The following is a 21,956-nucleotide window of genomic DNA, read 5'->3' on the forward strand; positions in this document are numbered from 1 at the left end:
GTCAATTTTTTAATCTGGTTATTTAAATGAATGCTTCCAATGATTTTAATATTTTTATGTAAATACTATAGATTAAATCAAAGTGTCTAACCGTACGACTCTTGTTTTAGTAATTAAGTAATTTTAAAGTAACGTTAAGTAAATAAATATGTAATACAAAATAATAATGCACCCATATTCACTTGATTTTTATGAGCAAATCTGTCCTCAAACAGACACATTAGTTTCCTCTCTCGTGCTGTATATTTCTCGCTGCCAGGCACGTATTCCCTCATTCCTCTGTATGACCTCCTCCCTCTTCTCCTCACATCCCAACTACAGCCCTTCGTTATGGCGCTACGCTCAAACACAAGCCCTGTATACGTGGCGTTTCTCTTCATTCTCAACCATGTATTTATGGCAGCAGGCAGCGGACTATCTTCAGAGAGTTCGTCCGGACTTTCAGCCCCTTACGATGAACTCTATTACCGCGGGGTTCGGGCGTATTTTAGGGAGGATTGGGAGCGCGCAGCGGAGTTCCTGGAGAAATCCATTTCCACGCGAAACAAGCTCCTGCAGACCAGACGAAAATGTCACGACGAGTGTTTAACAGCAGGAGATGATAAAATCTCCAAACTAGGTAACTGCTAACTTTTTGTGCAGATGCAGGAAGTGCAATCTCCATCTCAGTGTGTGAGTGTTTCAGTGACCTGGAGCAACTCATTCATTTACAGCACAATACTAGGAGTTTTCCATTACTTATCCAGTTCAGTGCATGTTAATGAATGTTTATGTGTATGTATGTATGTGTGTGTGTGTGTGTGTGTGTGTGTGTGTGTGTGTGTAGACAAAGAGGATTTCACTCTCTGGAACCTGGGGATACTAGACTGGATCCAGGTGCGGGCTGAGTGTGTGAGGTTCTGTATGGGTCGAAGCGTCTCTCCTGCTGTTCTGCTCCCAGTATCTTCTGACATTGAGTATGAATTTGGAACACGCAACCCTTACAACTACCTGCAAGTCACCTACTACAAGGTAAAATGACCAATCATAGTGTTTAAACGTGAAATCAGGCAACACACCTGGAAAGGTCTGAGTAAACCTACCCTGGTTTGTTTTGTGAGTTTAAACTCCCTCTTTCTCTGTTATACAGTTGGATAAAATGGCCAAAGCAGCTTCAGCTGCTCACACGTTCTTTGTTGCCAATCCGACTCACCTGGAGATGAGGAACAACATTGAGAAGTACAGGAGACTGTTAGGAGTGAAAGAAGAATCCTTCCAGGACAGAGAGAGAGAGCAGGAGCAACACTGGGTGAGTTCAACAGAAGGGAATCTGCAGTCTGCAGACCAGCATTTTTATTGTTAGTTAAACTAAAAATATTGAGAAATTATTTTTGATCATTGAAATAAGATAAAATAGAAATATTGGATAAAAAACTTAAATCTAAAAAATAAAAATGTTTTGGCAACTAGCTGAAATAAATAAGTTAATAATAATAAAATTAAAATATTTAACTAATAAAAATTACAAAAGCACACAATTATTAAAATTTAAAGTAAAATTAAATTGACTGAAAATTGTGAAAATTAAAGCAAAGTCAAAATACTATAATAATTAATTTGAAGTACATAATAATTTGACTTGTATCACTTGTATATGTAAACAGTGAATGAAAAATGTAACTTTCAGTTAGTTATGACAAGCTTAAGTAACTGTGTTTGTGTCTGTTTGGTATAGATTAAAATTAGTGGAAGTGATGTTTATTAGAATTATAATAAAACAAGGGTAGGAAAAATAAGATAAAGCTTCAGCCTACACATTTTCGGTTAATATGTAACTATGTATTTACAGGACAGAAACAAATCTTGATAAAGACGATGATAAATGATACTAAAATAACACTGTTGCAAATGTCACTACTAGATATATTGTGTAAATTGAATGCCATGTGCTCAGTGTGCATACTGATGTCTGAGCAGCTCATAACTGCTGGCAGTGTAATTGTATTGTTGTGAATCATAACAGTAATTTTGGTTTCTAGTGTGTTGTGCAGAGTGTTATTTTGGCGATTTCTTCCCACACTGACCGCGCTGTCTTTTGTCTTTGAGACAGATATTTGGATAATGTCAACTTCTGTGAATTATGTGGTTGTTCTACACCTCACTGTTCTCACTTGTCTCACTCCTTTTTAAATGAATTGAATTAGATGTATACTTGTATATCGCTATTCTCAGTTTCTCTACCATTTGTAAGGTTGTGTATCTTCTTTTAGGAGATGTATGATGCAGCCGTTCTGGCTGAGAGCTCGACTGATTTGGTGAAGGCAGTGAAGAAGTGGAAGGAGTGTGTGAATGAGACGCTCAAGCAGACAGAAGAGTGCAGAGCTCAATGTGTGATGGCGTCCCGGGTCATTCCGGAGGAGCCAGACACCGTTCAGGGCGTTTATGAGAGAGCTGCAGGTGAAAAAAGATGTTTATTTACCAAGTCTAAGTTATCGCAGCTTCTATTAGTAGTATAACATCAGGTTATTTCAAGGAGTAGTAAAACTCCAATCTTATTTGCAAATAATTCACTTGTTTATAAACAGTTTAAATAGTGTTGCACCTTTAATGGCATATTTAAGCAATCATATAACAGTTCAGTGAATTCAGTTTTTCTCTGTTTCTTCAGACCTCTCTCTCTCCTTGCTGTCATGCAAACAGATGTGTGTGACCTTAGTGTCAACGCGACCTGGAAGGGTTTCTGCTCTGGAGGACTTCCTGCCCTTACAGCTCGAGCACCTACATATTGCACAGTTCAAAGGTTAGATGTCACTGAGACACAAATACTTGTTTCCTACCAGTGTTTAGTCATAAATTATTTGTAATATTTACAAATGATTTATTATTATTTATTTATTTGTTTTTCAAAAACATAATTCCACTGTGTTGAATAAAGTTTATCTAAAGGCATCAATGTAATACATCAACACAATGGTACATGATACAACTTAAATTTGCGATTTTATTGTATTTATTTTTATTTTTTATCTTCCCATGTTTTATTTCGGTTACACTTTTAATGTGTCCTTGTAACCGTGTAATATAAATTTAAGTATTGAGTAATATTAATTAACTACATGTATTTACTAATTTCTGACCTGTGTACAGTTTCAATGGCAGTGTTAAAGACTCTTTATCTTATGAAGCGAATATGAATAGCATTGTTATTTTACAAATATTTTGAATTGGCTTATATTTTTCATATTTTAATTTTTAGAATTTTAGTTTTTGTTGTGTTTGTAATTTTTATTAGTTTTTTTAAATTTTTTTTTTACTTTTCATCTTATATATATATATATATATATACAGTCATGGCCAAAAATATCGGCACCCTTGTTAAATATGATCAAAGAAGGCTGTGAAAATTAATCTGCGTTGTTAATCCTTTTGATCTTTTATTTAAAATATTCACAAAAATCTAACCTTTCATTGGATAATAAGAATTTAAAATGGGGGGAAATATCATTATGAAATAAGTGTTTTTCTCTAATACAAATTGGCCATAATTAACGCCACCCTTTTATTCAATACTTTTTGAAACCTCTATTTGCCAGTTTAACAGCTCTAAATGTTCTCCTATAATGCCTGATGAGGTTAGAAAACACCTGACAAGAGACCAGAGATCATTCCTTCATCCAGAATCACTCCAGACCCTTTAGATTCCCAGCTCCATGTTGGTGCTTCTTCTCTTCAGTTCACACACTCATTTTCTATAGAGTTCAGGTCAGAGGACTGGAATGGCCAGCAGAAGCTTGGTTTTGTGCTCAGTGACCCATTTTTGTGTTTTTGAGGTTTGTGTTTGGATTATTGTACGGTTGGAAGATCCAAACATGGCCCGGTATAAGATTTCTAACAGAGTCGGTCACTTATTGATTTTTTATCTGTTGGTATTTGATAGAATCCATGATGCCATGCGTCTAAACAAGATGTCCAGGACCTCCAGCAGAAATATAGGCTCACAACATCAAAAATTCAGCAGTATATTTCATTGTACACATGGGGTACTTTTTATCCCTGTGTTCACCAAACCCATCTTGAGTGTTTGCTGCTAAAAAGCTAATTTTTTTAGTTTCATCTGACCATAGAAGCCAGTCCTATTTGAAGTTCCAGTCGTGTCTGATAACTGAATATGCTGGAGTTTGTTTTTGGATGAGCGAGGAGAATTTTTCTTGAAACTCTCCCTAACAACATGTAGTGATGTAGGTGCTGTAGTTTGACTATTTATTTTTTTTAAGGTTTTCTGACCCCGAGACTCAACTATTTTCTGCAATTCTCCAGCTGTGGTCCTTGGAGAGTCTTTAGCCACTCAAACTCTCCTTCTCACCGTGCATTAGGATGATATAGACACACGTCCTCTTCCAGGCAGTTTCCTAACATTTTATGTTGATTGGAAATTCTTAATTATTGCCCTGATGGTGGAAATGGGAATTTTCACTGCTCTAGCTCTTTTCTTAAAGCCACTTCACTAATTTGTGAAGCTCAATTATCTTTTGCTGCACATCAGAAATATATTCTTTGGTTTTTCTCATTGTGTTTTCCCTCCTATTTATATTTCTGTGAAACAGGAAGCCATGGCTGGATAATTTCATGTTCATAATCACCCTGGAGTGCTCAAAATGGTGAATATGAATGGGAATATACTTCAGAGATATTTTACTCATAAGAATTTCTAGGTTTGCCAATAATTGTGTCCAACGTGTATTTGAGAATAACATTAATTTCATAATGATGTTTCCCCTCATTTTAAATTCTTATTATCCAATGAAAGGTTAGATTTTTGTGAATTTTTGAAATAAAAGATCAAAAGGATTAACAATGCAGATTCATTTTCACAGCCTTCTTTGATCATATTTACCAATGGTGCCAATATTTTTGGCCATGATTGTATGTATATATATGTTAGTGCTGTCAAACGATTAATCGCATCCAAAATAAAAGTTTTTGTTTACATAATATGTGTGTGTACTGTGTATATTTATTATGTATATATATAAATACACACACATACAGTATATATTTTGAAAATATTTACATGTATTTACATGTACATATTTATATTCATATAATTTATATTATATATATATATATATATATTTAAAATATAAACGCCGTACACACACATATATTATGTAAACAATTTTTTTTATTCTGGATGCGATTTAATTGTGATTAATAATTTGACAGCACTGATATATATTTATTTATTTATTTTTAATTAACAAAAATGAATTTTAATAGTTACCTCTCTTTGGTGTACTGCAGCTGGTGACCTGAAGGGGGCGGTGGAGACCCTGCGCTCCTTGCTGCTCTTCTACCCCACAGATTCAGACTCCCTTAGTAATCTGGAGCTCTACACTCAGACTCTAGAGGGCGACACAGGGGCTCAGGAAACAGGTCCCATGCAGGTATGATGCATTGACTGGTGGAGTAACTATGACACTTGGGAGATGGGGTAGAAAGAATAATGTTTGCATTTATAGATGGGTCTGTCTGTTAGATGGATGGATGAATAGATGAGTCAATGGTCCAGATCAATACAGACTTTAAATGACCACTTTATCTTTTTTCTCAAAGGAAATTGCCAAGTATATCAGCAGAGCTTTGCAAGAGAAGAGACTACTGTACTTTGGGATGGCAAACTTGGACTTTAAATTCAGTGACCCGGTATATACCTCTATGCTGTTTTTGAGTTTTTTTTGTCTTTCACCTCTCACCTTTTGTTCCCTTCTGAAACTAGCCAAAAAAGGCCTCAGTCTCACTCTCTGTCCCCATCAGGATCTGTGGACTCCTGAGGATGTCGTGCCCGAATCCCTGCGAGAAACCTGGAGGTGAGACAGGAAAATAGAAAAAATATATAGAAAGGGATTGGTGAAATAAATTTCCTGGCAGATTCGAACTTTTTTTCTTCTCAGAGTAGAGAAAGAAAAACTTCACAAGAAACTGAAGCAGGGTGAGAAAGTGGAAGAAGTGGATGACAGTGGATTTTATGCAGGTACAAGCACTGTTTCTGTCCATCCTGTCCTGTAATGTGTGTGTGTTTATATATCAGTACAGTATATGCACACACTACCAGTCAAACTTTTTGAACAGTAAGATTTTTAATGTTTTTTTAAAGAAGTCTCTTCTGCTCACCAAGCCTGCATTTATTTGATCAAAAGTACAGCAAAAACAGTAAAATTTTGAAATATTTTAACTAAAATAACTGTTTTCTATTTGAATATATTTTCAAATGCAATTTATTCCTGTGATTTCAAAGCTGAATTTTTAGCATCATTACTCCAGTCACATGATCCCTCAGGAATTATTCTAATATTCTAATTCGCTGCTCTAAAACATTTATTATTATTATGTTGAAAACAGCGGAGTAGAATTTTTTTTCAGGTTTCTTTGTTGAATAGAAAGTTCAGAAGAACAGCATTTATCTGAAATAGAAATCTTTTGTAACATTATAAATGTCTTTGTCATCACTTTTGATCAATTTAAAGCATCCTTGCTAAATAAACGTATTCATTTCTATAATTTCTTTCCCCCCAAAAAGTAAAAAACAAATAAATTATACTACTCCAAGCTTTCGAATGGTAGCTTTTTATTTCAGATAAATGCTTATCTTTGGATCTTCTATTCATCAAAGAATCCTGAAAAAAATTTACTCAACTGTTTTAAATATTGTTGATAATAAAAAAAAAAATTTGAACAGCAAATCAGCATATTAGAATGATTTCTGAAGGATTATGTGACATTGAGGACTGGAGTAATGATGCTGAAAATTCAGCTTTGATCACAGGAATAAATTAAATTTTAAAATATATTCACATAGAAAGCAGTTATTTTAAAATAGTAAAAATATTTCGAAATATTACTGCTATTGCTGTATTTTGGATCATAAATAAATGCAGGCTTGGTAGCAGAAGATAATTCTTTAAAAAACATTAAAAATCTTACTGCGTATATTTCTTATCTTACTATAAATAAATAAATATAATATATCAACTTACAAAAAGCTTTTATACTGTATGTATAATCTTCTTCTCTTCTTCATCCTGCATTTATGCCTTTTCCACTCACTCCTCCACTCTCTTTGTCTCAGGTGGTCCTGTTCCTGTGGTTGGCGTAACAGTCACTAGGGATGATCAGGGGCTGAATGGCACCAACCGAGTGGTTCTGGATGGAGTTTTATCCCAATCTGAATGTGATCGCGTGATGCAGCTCGCTACCGTGAGCTTTTCAATAATCATCCAAAAATCTGCCATTTGAATTACAGTTGCAATCAGCGTACTAACAGAGAGCAGCTGCAAGAATCTCAAATCAGATTCTGCATGTGTTGATGATAGGTTGCTGCATCAGCGGGTGATGGTTATCGGGGGCGGCGCTCTCCTCACACGCCGCATGAGAAGTTTGAGGGTTTGACTGTTCTCAGAGCACTTAAGGTAAAATATGACTCATTCTAGAATGATTCATAAAATTATAGACATTTTCACCAAACATACCCCAGATAGTACACTAGAAAATAACTGTTTTCCAGTTGGCTCAAGATGGGCTGGTTAAACAATCAGATGCCAGGCTGTTACATGAGATCGGGGAGACTGTTAAAGTTCTGATGGACTCGTACTTCAGAAGTCACTCTGTTCTCTACTTTGCTTACACACACTTAGTGTGCCGCTCCGCCATCCCAGGTACAAATTTCTATACTGCTCTATCAGGAACAGTCATGCACGCATAAACACATTATTAACAGGGTTTGGTGCATATATGACTTTGTGTATGAAGGACATCAGGAGGGGCGCTCGGATCTTTCTCACCCAGTTCATGTGGATAACTGTATCCTGGAGCCAGAAACCAGACAGTGCTGGAGAGAAGCTCCTGCTTTCACTCATCGAGATCTCAGGTGCACAGATGTGTACATGACAACTGTAGGCAAAACACAAAGAAAATTCACTAGGAATAAATAGGCTTTCTGATATTTTTTCCTTCATTTGCTTATGTTGTTTTCACTGATTCACTAAATTCAGAAGATTCAAGATTCAGATGATTTGTGGTAAAAATTCAGAATAGGACTTCAAGCTTCTTACAAAATTAGAAAACGTTTAATACAAGTTAATGATTGGTGGCGATCGCTGCTGGAAATGTTCAGTATAAAGTGTGTACAAACACTGCTTTTAAAAATGAATTCTGTTGGGAATAATTCTGCAACATTGGTTGTATGAGGTGCTGATTTTTGTGAATCCAGCATATTCTACAGTGAGCCTCAGCCTCATTTGAATAGAAAGAGACATGTTTATCTGTAAAATAATACAAATGACTGACATAAATGTATTGTTTTCTTCTTCTTCACTTTTCTGTTATGCACACACTGTGATTTTCTTTATCCTGTTGCCTCTGCAGTGCAGTTCTTTACCTGAATGATGATTTTGAAGGAGGTGAATTCTTTTTCGCTGATCGAGATGCCAAAACAGTCACTGTAAGATTAAATTCCCACTATTCACTAAATGTTTTTCTTTCATTTAGATCCATGTTTATACATTTCTCATAAGCTATCTCTATCTCTACCTTTTGTCTAATTCAAAACATTCTAATGTTAATAAATTTGGGGTATTATACAGTACCCTCCACTAATATTGGCACCCTTGGTAAATATGAGCAAAGGCGGCTGTGAAAATAAATCTGCGTTGTTTATCCTTTTTATCTTTCATTCAAAAAATTCACATAATTCCAACCTATCATTGAAGTAAAACAATTGAAAGTGGGGGGAAAATCTCATTGTAAAATAAATGCTTTCTCTAGTTCATGTTGGCCACAATTATTGGCACCCAATTATTGCAACGTCCTTTTCCCAAGATAACAGCTCTGAGTTTTCTCCTGTAATGCCTGAAGAGTTTGGAGAACACCTGATCAGAGACCATTATATTTTTTGTAGGTTTCTGACCCCAAGACTCAACTAATCTCTACAATTCTCCAGCTGTGATCCTTGGAGAGTCTTTGGCCACTCAAACTCTCCTCCTCACTGTGCATTAGGACGATATAGAGACACGTCTTCTTCCAGGCAGATTTGTAACATCTTTAGTTGATAGGAACCTCTTAATAATTCCTCTGATGGTGGAAATGGGGATTATCAATGCTTTAGCTCTCAAACAATATTGTTCTGTGCATCAGAATTATATTCTTAGGTTTTACTCCTTGTGATGGATGATTAAGGGAATTTGACCTTTGCGTTTCTCATATTTATAATCCTGTGGAACAGGAAGTCATGGCTGGACAATTTCATGCTCCTAGTCACCCTGGTGTGCTAAAACATTTAAATATGAATGGGAATATACTTCAGAGATATTTTACTCATAAGAATTTCTAGGGGTGCCAATAATTGTGGCCAACATTCATTGGACAAAAACATTTATTTCATCATGAGATTTTCTGCCCACTTTCTATTGTTTTACTTCAATGATAGGTTAGAATTTTGTGAATTTTTTGAGTGAAAGATCAAAAGGATAAACAATGCAGATTTATTTTCACAGCCGCCTTTGCTCATATTTATCAAGGGTGCCAATATTAGTGGAGGGCACTGTATATGTATAGTATTATATTAATGAATCTGGAGTAATATTAATGAATATTCTAAACTATGCCCGAGGTTAGCCATTTCTGCACATCCTTTATTGCCTTTGAAATATAAAATATCGATGTATAAAATTTTATCTCAACACCCAGGCCACCTAGAGTATGGTTTTTGCATACGTTAATTTAGAATAAATTTTAATACAAAAGTTATTGTTGAACCACAATTTGCTATACGCATATGGTGCAAATGCATGATTAGTGAATGAGACCCAATATCTCAGTATCTCTTTTTTTTCTCTCCCAGGCAAGGGTTAAGCCAAAATGCGGGCGACTGGTTGGATTTACATCAGGACCTGTCAATCCCCATGGCGTTACTGCAGTAACAGCGGGTCGACGATGTGCATTGGCGCTCTGGCTCACCACTGAAAAGCACCACAGAGATATGGTGAGAAACTTTAGTGGAAACCTTAAAACTAAAAGTGGTGTATCTATGTGCTCTAACTCATATGTTTAACTTTATCGTAGGAACGTGAGGAAGCTGAAAATTTATGGGCCGCGGATGGAAAAAGTGTAGTAAAAGAGGAGAGGGGTGATGGCGAGAGTACCTCAAAAACTGCCCGCAGCGGAAGAAGCCAAGGCAAAGAGAGGAGCAAAGAGAGAGAAAGAGTGACAGGCAGGCGGGATGAACTGTAAGAAAGACAGATGAATGAGCCAATCAGCAAAGAGACATCCATGGACATCAAATGCCTCACTGCTTATTCACTGTCTCTTCATGGACACTAGTTTATATTTATCCCAGAGTGTTGCACATGGTTATGTCTCTAAAAGTATGAGAGTGTGTGCATGTGTTTATGACTTTGTTTCAGTATGTCTGTTTTGATTTTGGTTAAATTTAATTTTTTTAATCAAAAAATAAAGTAGTGGCGAATGGGCTAATTTTGTAGTTCAAGGAATAATTTATTATTTTTCTTTTTAATCAGTATTCATTATTGAAAATCTTCCTCATTCTATTTTTTTTTTTTTGCATATTGAACATGAAGATTTATTTTATTTTTTTGTTCACCCATAAAGATGAAGAATTCACCCCCAAAAATGTAATTTGCTGACAGTTTACTCACCCTCAAGGCCATCAGGGATGTAGATGAGTTTCTTCATTGGAATAGATTTGGAAATTTTAGCATAAATGGGTGCCATCAGAATGAGAGTTCAAATAGCTGATAAAAACATCACAAACACATGTGTTCGTAATAAATAAATTAATCGTTAAGATATTTTTAACTTCAAATCAGTGCTTCTGCTGTGATGATTTTATTACCTGTTAAGACTCTCATTCTGACGGCACCCATTCACTGCAGGGGAGTAAGTCATATAATATTAAATTTCTCCAAATCTGATCCAATGAAGAAACAACAAACTCAAATTTAAATTTTTTGGGTGATTTTTTACACTCACATGAGATCAGTAACCTTAAACGTTGCATGAGTGAGTGGCCTCGTGTTTTAAAAAAAAAAAATTATTCATACTGCATCCACACCACTAGGTGTCAATATAAATCCAAGACCATTGTCAAAGCGATCAACACAACAGTGCACACCTTTAATTTATTATTAGTTTATTATTGTTTCTCAGAATCAAAACTGAGACAAAAAAGACAGAAGGTACAAGTGTTTAATACATCTAGACAACAGTACATTAAAACAAGTGAGCGGAGAGAGGGAGGAGGGGAGGTGTTGACGTCCTGCGGTACATTAGCACTGATGGAATGAGAGAGGAAAAAAGAGGGCGGGGGAGAGAGATGGAGAGCGAGATTACAGATAATCCTGCATAAATGAGTGCATTTGTTTATGAAGCTTACAAATCTCCCATTTAGAGTATGGAATAATAATCCAAGCAAGAAATCATGTAATCATTCATACCCCGACTCCCCATCTCAACACGACACCCCTTCCATTAAACTCAAACCCTAATACCACTGACCCTCCTCTAATGCATTAAAAATCTGACTCCTGCCTGAATTAAACTGGCCATTGAACCTCTGTACTTGAATTAATCTACATTGCGCTGTAAAATAGAGGATAGAATGGTTAATGGTTTATAAGGTGTTAATATCATCCTATGCATTTGATACTCAGCAGGCCTGGAAAACAGTTAAGTGTTTAAGAGCAGAGCAGATGTATGGATGTACCTCTTAGGTAAATGACTAAGACCCTTCTGACCTGTTTCCATGGATGTTTGACTATCACCAAGATGCATTCATGAATAATCTCTTTCTCCCTCATGGTAACATAACATTACACAACATGTTGGTGTTGTGCACAGGATTCTGTCTAGTGCCGAAGAGCGTGGATATTAATAGTGATAATGGAGCAGTCGATGGTCTGTTCTCATACATTTTAGCATGGTTTTTTTAGAGTGAGACATTTGTTTAACCTGGATTTCTCAATGTAATCACACAGCTGCAGGTTTTTCACAGTGTGTCCATTTTTAGCCAATGCTCTAGGATGCTTTCTTTCGGAAACTTTAGTGCATCTCTAGCTCACAGCAGACTGACAGTTGGAAGGGAGTTAAGGATGTTCTTCTCCATCTTATCAGGGAACCAACACCATTCCAGAAGGGTATTTCAAACAAACGTTTAAGACAAACTAATTTCATCTGTTTATTAACTTAACTTAGAGTAATGTGCGCTAACAAAGTAAACAGGATTAACTCAGAAACTTGAACTTTAGGCAAAATAATGCCAGATAGTTTTGCATATTTTCTCAATGAAAATATTTCCGAACAAAGCCCCAGAAAATAGACTGCATCTCCAAACAATACGCTGTAGTGATATTTTGTTCCTGAACAAAATGGTTGAATGAATGATTCAATGACCCATTCTTAAAGAGGTCGCCACCTGCTGTTGTAACAATGTAAGTAACCTGTCACTAACAAATCCCCACCACTAAAATACACTGACAGACTGAAACGTACAATCACAGAGAGGTGAAAAGAAAAGTGATATTGGATCTGCGTACTACACCATGTATTGCCATACTACATAAAATGTGAAAAGCACTCGGCGTGAAGAATAGTATGTCCGAATTCTTAGTGTTTATGAAGCAGTACGCGAGAAATACACGGGTGGTTTACTGCTTTTTCAACATTGGAAAGCCGCTGGACCAAATAAATTTACAGGACTGACCAAATTAAATAATAAAATAAATATATAAAATCTAACTAATATTTAAGAACATAAGTTTGTTTGTGTTCAGGACATTCCTTTAACTTCTATTGTTCTATATTGCATTAATGATGTTTTCTTTTTCCTACCTATCTAAACAGAAACCTTTTTCATTAAGGCAATACATAGCATGTTTATTAAGCCATTTTTTTTCATGGATAGTGTTGACTGATCCCACAATCTAGCTGATTTCAAGGTCACTGTGGAGACATTTGCTCCCCATAACATAGAGAAAACCTGATCCACCCTCACACACAGACAACCCTATATAAATGCACACATCTTAACTATGCATTTCAATAAAGGGCTTTTTACATGACACTGTAAAACATAATGCTGCACATAACCTTTCCTCAATGTTCATCCATGCAAAAGTAAACCACTCCCTTTTGTCCTAATAGAATATAATCCTTTTCACCCATGGGTCGCGTTGTCCCCCCTCCTTGCTAAATCGGGTGATGATTTTATCCACCATGCTGTGATGTTTTGTCTGGTTCAGCGAGGTGGGGGAGGACGAGTTATATTTATGATAATGATAGTTTGTCAGTTCTAAATCAGGACACTAAAATTGATTTAAGTGAAGCCTTAAATGTTCACAGGCTTTTAAGCTCTTTTGTTGCACAAAATTCTCTCATGGTCCTCACGCATTCCTGTTTCTGAAACGATGTTATTTATGTTTTGTTATAATAGTGTTCACACTCTTAAGAATAAAACTTACCGTACCTTGTGTGTATTATACTGTAGTTGAATCACAAAGCCTTCCGCTCATCTATTATAGTATAAATATTGCTAATTTTGAAAGTTTCCAAGGTACGCTACACCAGCTCCCAGTGATCTGAAACCGCTCATCATTCCATACATAGAAATGTCTCTCCAGTCTATTATTTACTGTTTTCAGCTTTCTTCCATCACACTGACATGTGAGAATGTTGTGGATGTTCTACCAGCTCATTCATGACTAATAGGCATGACCCTCATCAGGTGGCTTTTTAAAACGTATTGGTTGTCAAGGACATCTATGTTCAGAGTTTATGGATGTATCATCAGTGCAGATCTTTAGGAAAAAGCTTAGGAAATTTGGTTCAATAACTTTGTCACTGTAGGTTTTTCAGTCCATTACAGGGCCTTAAACCATCCAGTTGAGCACTATTCAATGAAAACTTCTATATTTAGCCAACATTTTCATTGTTTATTATTCCAAGGCAAAATGGATGGATAGGTATCATCTGAGAAAGAAAAAAATCAAATTTGTCCTGTCTTCTCCCTCACCTGGCCCTTCACACCTGCTTTTCTGTCATGTGACCCCATGACCTGGTTCTCTCCACTATGTAGTTCTCTTGTCTTTTGCTCTCTGTTCTCTCCTCTCCTAACAGATTTCCCTCCCTCTTGCTCTCTCCATCCCAGGCTTTATCCTTTCAGCCCTGATCTCACTTCATCCCCTCCAATCCTCATCTGCCCATCACAAAAGCATCACAGAGTTTACAGAGAGAGAGAGAGAGAGAGGGATCAGAAGGTGCGTAAAGCAGAAAACCTGAATGAACATTGTCTCGAGAAAAAGGCAAGTGGATAGAGAGTTGAAAAGGAATAAGTGATACAAATAGAGTGGAGAAACATCCCAGAGGAACAGGTAAGTGATGACGTTTTTTTTAAGTCCTGTAGTTTTGGTCTTTTATATGTTGCTACCGACTTAGTTCTTACTTACAAATATGCCAAAGTAAAGATTATGATAATGAACTACAATAGGAAATTTTCTCTTTAAATCAGTTTTATGATTTAAATCTGCAAAAAATTGATTTGTTTTGGAGCTGTGGCAACATTTTACTTCTTCATTTTAGGTAGAATAAATGCTTTTAAGATATCAGAAGATGCAAGATATTGGATAAAAAAGACCATTTCTCTACATTGTGAATGTTTAAAAAGGTGCACATATTAAGAAATATTTTTTTTATTATTATAAATGTCCTACTAATTAATCATAGTATGATGAATGTAACGTAATGAATCATTTTTAGGTTCTAAATAAATAGTTATAGGACTTTTTAACCATAAAAGTTTGGAAATGACTTGATAATATTATGGCAGACTGTTCTTTAAACAAAGTAATTTGCCGAAAACTCAAATTCAAACGATGGCTAGGCCACGCTTTCACACCCATTCCCAGCTCTCTGTTTCTATCCTCTATCTCATCTCTACTGTAGCTCTTATCCAGATGCAAAGAGCAGTCAATAATCGGATGAGAGCAGATTTGATTCAAAAGGCCTCCCTTAAAATCTCAGCAGTGTGGATTTAAACTCACTCTCTCTTGCCCGCCTCTCTCTCGTTCTGGTTATGGCGTTTGGTGCTCACGGTCTTGTTGATAATAACATTACCTTGCCCTTTAATTCACACTGACGACAAATACAACAATTCCAGGTATGACGTTCACCTCGAGTTCCAGAACAGGGCTATTTATTGATGTCCATTACAGGATAGCTCCCTCCCACCGGTCCACCTCTCTCCCATCCACACCCTTTGCTCTCTCGCTTTCTCCTCTCAAACAAATTTTAGGCAAAAGTCATTTGGTCATGAGAGCTCGAGAGAGACACAAAGATTCAATAAACAATTCAACAAAAGGACATAGCCTACATTAATCTTCCTTTGCAAGGTAAGATATGATATTCAATAGTTACTTTAAAAGTGCTTTTCGTTGAGGCAAATGACAGCACTCTAATTGTACACGCAAACTGGGGTGAACCATGCAGAATGAAGGGCAAAATTATTATAGATGACAGTATTGAGAAAGTCAAGCCTCATCGATAATGTCTAATATGGGTTTCAGGAAAGTTTTCAGCAGAAATGTATTGTTTTGCTCATTGTTTCTATCATTCTTATTACTCTAGTTTCAAGGGACCAGTACCCAAAAACTAACGTGTTGTAGATGTATATAAATTATTTATGAACCAAACCATCTATGTATGTAATATTTGATTATATAAAAGCAGGTGTATGGTGTTTGTTAAAGTAGTTTCTTGTTTGACTCTGACTCATTATGCACTTGTATGTTTGTGGTGATGGAATGAGTGAAATTTTGCATGCATCCTAATTTGTGAGGATTTGCAAACCAGGTCGAAGGGACTTTGAATTGCAAATAGATGTTGAACGAGGGAACTGAAGATTTATCACAGTGAAAGCAACAACAATGAGCTCTAAAGTAAATTGCACTGTCATGATTGATGTAACAATGAAATGTATATTCATTTTCAGGAGAGTTTTTCCCCAGCATTCTCTTGGCTCTACTGACCTCACTTCCTGTCTGTATCTGTGGGTGACCGTGCCTGACTACCGTTGCCATGGGTGAAATGGAGCAACTGCGAAAGGAGGCGGAGAGCCTGAAGGATGAGATTACTGTTAGTGTCAAGAATACGTCTTCACAAACATCTGTGTAACTTTACAGAATATCACTCAGTGATTCTCAGTTCTAGATCAGCTGTAATATCAGTTATGTGTATGTTCTGTGCTCTATAGGCGGCTCGTAAAGCAGTGCAGGACCTCACGCTGCAGGATCATGTGGCGGGGACAGCTGTTGTGGGCCGTGTCCAGCTAAAGACCAGGAAGACATTGAGAGGACATCTGTCCAAAATCTATGCCGTGCACTGGGGGGACTCGAAGTAAACATCTATATGCAAATAAAAGCAATACATTCTGTTCCACATGTACTAGTCTGCAAGCGTATCCAAATACACACAATACACTTTATTTGGGCAAAGATAAGTGAAATGAATGATTATGTAAACAGATATTTGTACATGGATACAATAGTAAGCTGTATTAATGATGCAGGTCTGAATGTGATTAAGAAATCTGACTTCTGCACCAAAACCACATTCTGTTTAATGAAAGGAGGTTGGAAAGGGATCAGATCTTTTGCATATGCTTTTGAGTGTTTGTGTGTTTAAGTAAATTCACTTGAGACAAACACTGAATTAACCACTCAAGTCTTTTTATACCTTTATTTTTACTTTATTTGGTCCAGGTTTAACTTTAAAAACTTGTAATAAAATTTTAGTACTAAGTAAAATTACTAAACTAATAAATATTAAAAAATTAATAAAAATGACAAAAGCGCATTAAAATTTTGAAACAAACTGAAATGAAAACTGGAAATAGATCAAATAAATTCTAATTCAAAACGTTAAGAAATACTATAATAAATCATACAGAACATTTATTTTCTAACCTGATGTTTCCTTTTTTATATTTCTCTCAGACTGTGTGTCAGTGCATCTCAAGACGGTAAACTGATTGTATGGGACAGCTACACCACCAACAAGGTACTGAAACGTTTTTCAGTGTTACATGCTCTTAAGTCTGATCTTAGTCCTTTGCTACAAAAAAAATCATCGAGCCTATCATTATCTGTTGTTGCTTTAACTTGGAGCTGCTGTCATGTACATTTAAATGCAAATCATTTCTGGTGAAGGCTATTAAGAAAATCAGTACCTGCCAGTGGTCACATTGTGTGCAAGAGGGAGATGTATTTAAATGACATGAAGCACGAAAGCAGGACTGAGACGGTTTCAGTTCTTATAGGTTATAGAAGCTGGTTTAAGCCACATATTTAATCATAAACCAAGGTCATTTTGATTTTATTTAGTGCTACTGCGATTATATCTAACAATTGACTGTGTTTGTTAGCTAACTGCGCCTTTTATTTGTGACTTCATATCTCACAGTTTAAGGCACATAATTATGCAACGAGACAATTATTGCAATTATTAGAAATAAAGCCACAGATGGGAGAAAGTTGCCATTGGATCTAATTCATTAAACACAAGCAGAATGAATTTTTGTGTTCAGATGTAAATTTTCATTAATTATTTCACTGCTCATGAAAGTGTTCATATTTTTTAAATGTTATTTAAATTGTACACCTGCTCCAAAAACCGTGTGTAAAACATTCAAACGTTTTGTGTTCTATTGATACTGCATTCTGATTATGGCGCTCTGCATTCTGCACTATTTAGCATAGTAAATATAATAACAAAATGAATTAATTAATTAATAAAACTGCCACATAGTCCACTTTCCTTTTTATTACACACCAATTATTCATATTTACGAAAGTTTCATGAATAAGGCTCAATGTATATATATTAGCATTCACCAATAAACCTTGATCTGTAGAATATTAATTACCCATCCTCTCTGATTGTGGTTTAGGTGCACGCAATCCCACTGAAGTCCTCGTGGGTGATGACATGTGCGTACGCACCTTCAGGAAACATGGTGGCGTGTGGAGGACTTGACAACATGTGCTCCATCTATAACCTGAAGGGCAAAGATGGCAACGTGAAGGTCATGCGTGAGCTCGCAGCACACACAGGTGAGCATATGTGAACCAGTTTACAATGTCCAAGAGCAATATCTAGCCAATGAAATATTTAACATCAGCTAGCGGCGTGTTCTGGGTTTTGTGTTGATCAGGTTACCTGTCCTGCTGCCGCTTCCTGAATGACAATGAGATCATCACCAGCTCTGGAGACTGTACCTGGTACATTCACTTTAGGCTTCTAATAGCTATAAACTAAAATGGCAAAGAGAATTTAGCAGTAATAACGTGACCTCTGACCTGTTTTCAGTGTTCTGTGGGACATTGAGACAGGAACGCAGAAGACGGTGTTCAGGTCATCTGGGTGACTGTATGTCTCTGGGTGTGGCCCCTGACTTCAACACTTTCATCTCAGGAGCCTGTGACTTCACAGCCAAACTGTGGGACATCCGTGACGGCCAGTGCAGACAGACCTTTGGAGGCCACGAGAGTGACATCAACGCCATAGGGGTAAGAATGATCAGTAAGCCAGTAATTAATCAGAACTATTGATTACTTAGATTTTTAATGAAAGAGGCTTGCTAAGACTTTAATATACTATTATATGTTCATCAGGATTTGAACCCCTTCTTTGTTTTGGGATACCTTGATGTTCTTACCTTTTTTGACCTTTCTTTACCCCCTCCCCACAGGCAACAATATTTGAAAGCCACAAGATTTTAACAGTTTTAATTATTATTATAATTTTTTTTTTTTTTTAAACCATTTCTTACTACTGAAATATTTTTACATTTGGCAAAACTAGAAGAATGTGTATACATTATAAAAAATGCCCATAGAGCACTGTTGTTGAGTATTATTAATATACTTTTATGGTATTTATTATTTTCAATTGGTTTTTTTGTTAGTTTTTAATTAAGTTGTTTACGTTTTACTGATATTGTTATGTGCTTTTGTCATTTTTACTAGATATTAAATATTTCTATTTAGTTTTTTCTTTTAGGTAATGTATTAAAAATAAAACAATTTATTTCAGTCAGTTGTAAGCTTTTCTCTAGTAGTAAGTTTTTTTCTAACATTTATTTTGTATTTTAATTCAGAATTGTTTTTTATTAGTTTTAATCATTAATTTTTATTAGTTTTAATAATTTAATACTTTTAATAACTGGTTCTTCAAAGAAAAAAAAAACTGTTGTCGAAGAGGTGATTTTTAGTTGTTTTAGCCTTTTTTAAGGCTTTTATTTAATTTTTTTTTTTTACATTTTTAAGTTATTTTGAGGCCCCCTTGGAAGTTTGTGAGGTCCCCGAATGGGCCCCGGCCTCCTGGTTGAAAACCACTGCCTTTAACTTGTACATTATGTAGATTATTCTGCACTGTTTGCACTACAAACATGAAGGATATGTTCAGTTGCGCAGTTTGAGGTGTGGTTTTACATCAATAAGAGAATAAGCAAAAATCCTAGGGACTGAGAAAGGAACCCCAGGCATCTTTAGGGACCAGAAATATTCTAAAGTCTTTGAACCTGGATCAGAAAGCAGCCACTCAGAACAACTTAGAAACCACATAGTGATACACTAACAACCACTGAGAACAGCTTGAAGCATCCACACAGCACACACTTACAGTGGCAGCAAGTTTTACGATATATAGTTGAAGTCAAAAGTTTACATACACCTTGCAGAATCTGCAAAATGTTAATTATTTTACCAAAAGGAGGAGGAAAGGAAAGGAAAGGAAAGACTATGCATTAACTTTTTGGATTTGAAGATCAGGGTAAATTTAACTTATTTTGTCTTCTGGGAAACATTTAAGTATCTTCTGAAGGCCAGTACTAAATGAAAAACTATGACCGGCTCTTAATGCATGGTTTTTCCTTCTGGAGCATCAGTGAGTGTTTGAACCTTCTGTAATAGTTACATATGAGTCCCTCAGTTGTCCTCAGTGTGAAAAGATGGATCTCAAAATAATACAGTCATTGTTGGAAAGGGTTTAAATCCTCAAAAATGCTGAAAAACCAAAGAATTTGTGTGACCTCGAGGATTTTTCTGAAGAACAGCAGGCAGTTTAACTGTTCAGGACAAACAAGGGTGTCATGTACAACTATCAGGAAACAAAAAGAATCAAGTGTATGTAAATTTTTGAACGGGGGTCATTTTTATAAATTCAGCTATTATTTTCTCTTGTGGACTATATGTAAACATCTTTTATGTGAAATAATGAACATTTTGCAGATTCTGCAAGGTGTATGCAAACTTTTGACTTCAACTGTATTATAATAAATGCATGCATTTTTCTCTGTGTGTCATCTTTCAGTTTTTCCCCAATGGCAATGCAGTGATCACAGGTTCAGACGACGCTTCCTGCAAGCTGTACGACCTGCGTTCAGACCAGGAGCTCATCACATACCAGGACTCCGGCATCATGTGCGGCGTGACCTCCCTCGCTCCCTCCCTCTCTGGAAGACTCATCCTCGCTGGGTACGACGACTTCAACTGCAACATCTGGGACTCGCTGAAGGCGGAGAGAGTCGGTACGTCACCGGAAAGAGATGCAAGGATGGATGTCAACCTCAAGAGAACGATAAAGCATATTAGATGCAAAAATATCTGTATATTAACTATAATAAAATAAGTGTTTGTCTTTTACAGGAGTGTTATCTGGTCATGACAACAGAGTGAGCTGTATTGGCGTGACACCTGATGGGATGGCCTGCTGCACAGGATCATGGGATAGCTTTCTGAAGATCTGGAACTAAGGCTCTGTCTCAAACGGAGGCAAATATAGAATATGTCAAAGACAGGGAAAAATGTAAAGGGGACAATTGAAACAGGACTATGGGATATAGTTGTATAAGTAGGGAGGGAAAGCGATATGTTTGTTGTGCCGTCACAACGAGAAAGATTGTGAATAAGAAAACCTCATTTAGAGATGGGCTGACCTGTAGAATAATATTGTTAAAGAAATCTTGCAATACCAGAAAACCTGTTTTTCAGGGACTGCTAACTGCAAAAGTGGGCATTTACAAAGCCATTACCTATTTGGTGATTTGTGAGGTAATTTTTGGATAGGGTCTTTAACACATGGGTGTCACAGCATATTATCTATAATAACATATGAAATAAGACTTTCAACTCTAGTTGAATTAAGCTTACTGATATCTAAAAGCATCATGTGCTATCAAACCTATATGACAGAGGTTGCCAAAATAGTTGCGCAAGATCGAATATAATGACTTAAGTCTACACAGAATGATATTTTCACTTTTATAAAATGCGGTTTACAAATTACGGATAGATTAAACAAGTTTTAGTGAGACTGTCTGATTGAGTTTAGTGTTAAGATTTTTTTTTTGATAGTGCACTGATAGTGTCATCTGTTTTTTCTGCTTATTCAGGCCAATAAAAAAAAAAAAAAAAAAAGACAAACCTGCCTGATTTTTCTCTCTCATATCTGATGAAATTGGAAACAAATGTGAATATGTACATACACACTACCATTCTAAAGCTTGGGGTCAGTTTTTTTCCTGAAGGTTATGAATAGTTTTATTTAGCAAGGATGCATTGATCAAAATAGTGACAGTAAATATTAAAAAATATTTCTATTTCAAATAAATGCTGTTATCTTGAATTTTCCATTCTTAAAACAATTCTGGAAAAAATGTAATGCATCACAATCGCCGCAAAAATATGAAGCCATTTCCATATTCCATTATTGATTTCAAGTGTCTGATCAAGTGACACTGAAGGCTGGTGTAATGATGCTGAAAATTCACCTTTCTCCTTCACAAGAATTACATTACATTTTAGGATATCTTAAAATAGAAAAGTTATTTTAAATTGCAAGAATATTGCACTGCT

At 36.0% G+C, this 21,956-nt stretch overlaps 2 protein-coding genes and 2 long non-coding RNA genes across 5 annotated transcripts; 2 read left to right on the plus strand and 2 right to left on the minus strand.

The window, feature by feature from the left end:
• Positions 1-62: 62 nt before the first annotated feature.
• p3h3 (prolyl 3-hydroxylase 3) lies at positions 63-10,674 on the plus strand. Its single transcript, XM_058747714.1, has 16 exons — positions 63-619; positions 827-1,011; positions 1,130-1,288; positions 2,250-2,436; positions 2,648-2,779; positions 5,281-5,423; positions 5,593-5,682; positions 5,794-5,846; positions 5,931-6,010; positions 7,106-7,233; positions 7,350-7,445; positions 7,541-7,691; positions 7,786-7,903; positions 8,401-8,476; positions 9,875-10,015; positions 10,096-10,674. The coding sequence occupies exons 1-16, from the start codon at positions 331-333 to the stop codon at positions 10,261-10,263; spliced, it is 2,196 nt and encodes a 731-aa protein (XP_058603697.1). The 5' UTR covers positions 63-330; the 3' UTR covers positions 10,264-10,674.
• LOC131522307 (uncharacterized) lies at positions 2,633-7,150 on the minus strand. The gene is made up of 4 exons (XR_009266502.1): positions 7,014-7,150; positions 5,733-5,840; positions 5,261-5,457; positions 2,633-2,757 (listed from the first exon to the last, which is right to left on the minus strand). It is a non-coding gene; the product is annotated as an uncharacterized LOC131522307 (long non-coding RNA).
• Positions 7,804-20,827, minus strand: LOC131522306 (uncharacterized). Of its 2 annotated transcripts, none has more exons than XR_009266500.1 (7): positions 20,796-20,827; positions 20,506-20,667; positions 18,399-18,571; positions 17,966-18,097; positions 16,319-16,445; positions 16,071-16,158; positions 7,804-7,926 (listed from the first exon to the last, which is right to left on the minus strand). It is a non-coding gene; the product is annotated as an uncharacterized LOC131522306 (long non-coding RNA). The 2 variants fall into 2 exon arrangements; XR_009266501.1 differs by lacking the exon at positions 7,804-7,926 and adding an exon at positions 11,138-11,324.
• gnb3a (guanine nucleotide binding protein (G protein), beta polypeptide 3a) lies at positions 15,441-21,490 on the plus strand. The gene is given in 9 exon segments (XM_058747715.1): positions 15,441-16,176; positions 16,295-16,437; positions 17,037-17,100; positions 17,990-18,152; positions 18,254-18,320; positions 18,409-18,450; positions 18,452-18,608; positions 20,413-20,629; positions 20,748-21,490. Coding segments are annotated over 9 exon segments (1,017 nt in total). The 5' UTR covers positions 15,441-16,119; the 3' UTR covers positions 20,855-21,490.
• Positions 21,491-21,956: the final 466 nt, after the last annotated feature.

Source organism: Onychostoma macrolepis, chromosome 16, assembly GCF_012432095.1.
Source record: "Onychostoma macrolepis isolate SWU-2019 chromosome 16, ASM1243209v1, whole genome shotgun sequence".
NCBI lineage: Eukaryota > Metazoa > Chordata > Actinopteri > Cypriniformes > Cyprinidae > Onychostoma > Onychostoma macrolepis.

Bases quoted from the DNA above. Each gene is read 5' to 3' on its own strand.
- p3h3 (XM_058747714.1), top strand. From the start codon at position 331: ATGGCGCTACGCTCAAACACAAGCCCTGTATACGTGGCGTTTCTCTTC. The intron at 7,234-7,349 runs GTGAGCTTTTCA...TGTTGATGATAG, and splicing joins GCGTGATGCAGCTCGCTACC to GTTGCTGCATCAGCGGGTGA. The intron at 7,692-7,785 runs GTACAAATTTCT...TTGTGTATGAAG, and splicing joins GTGCCGCTCCGCCATCCCAG to GACATCAGGAGGGGCGCTCG.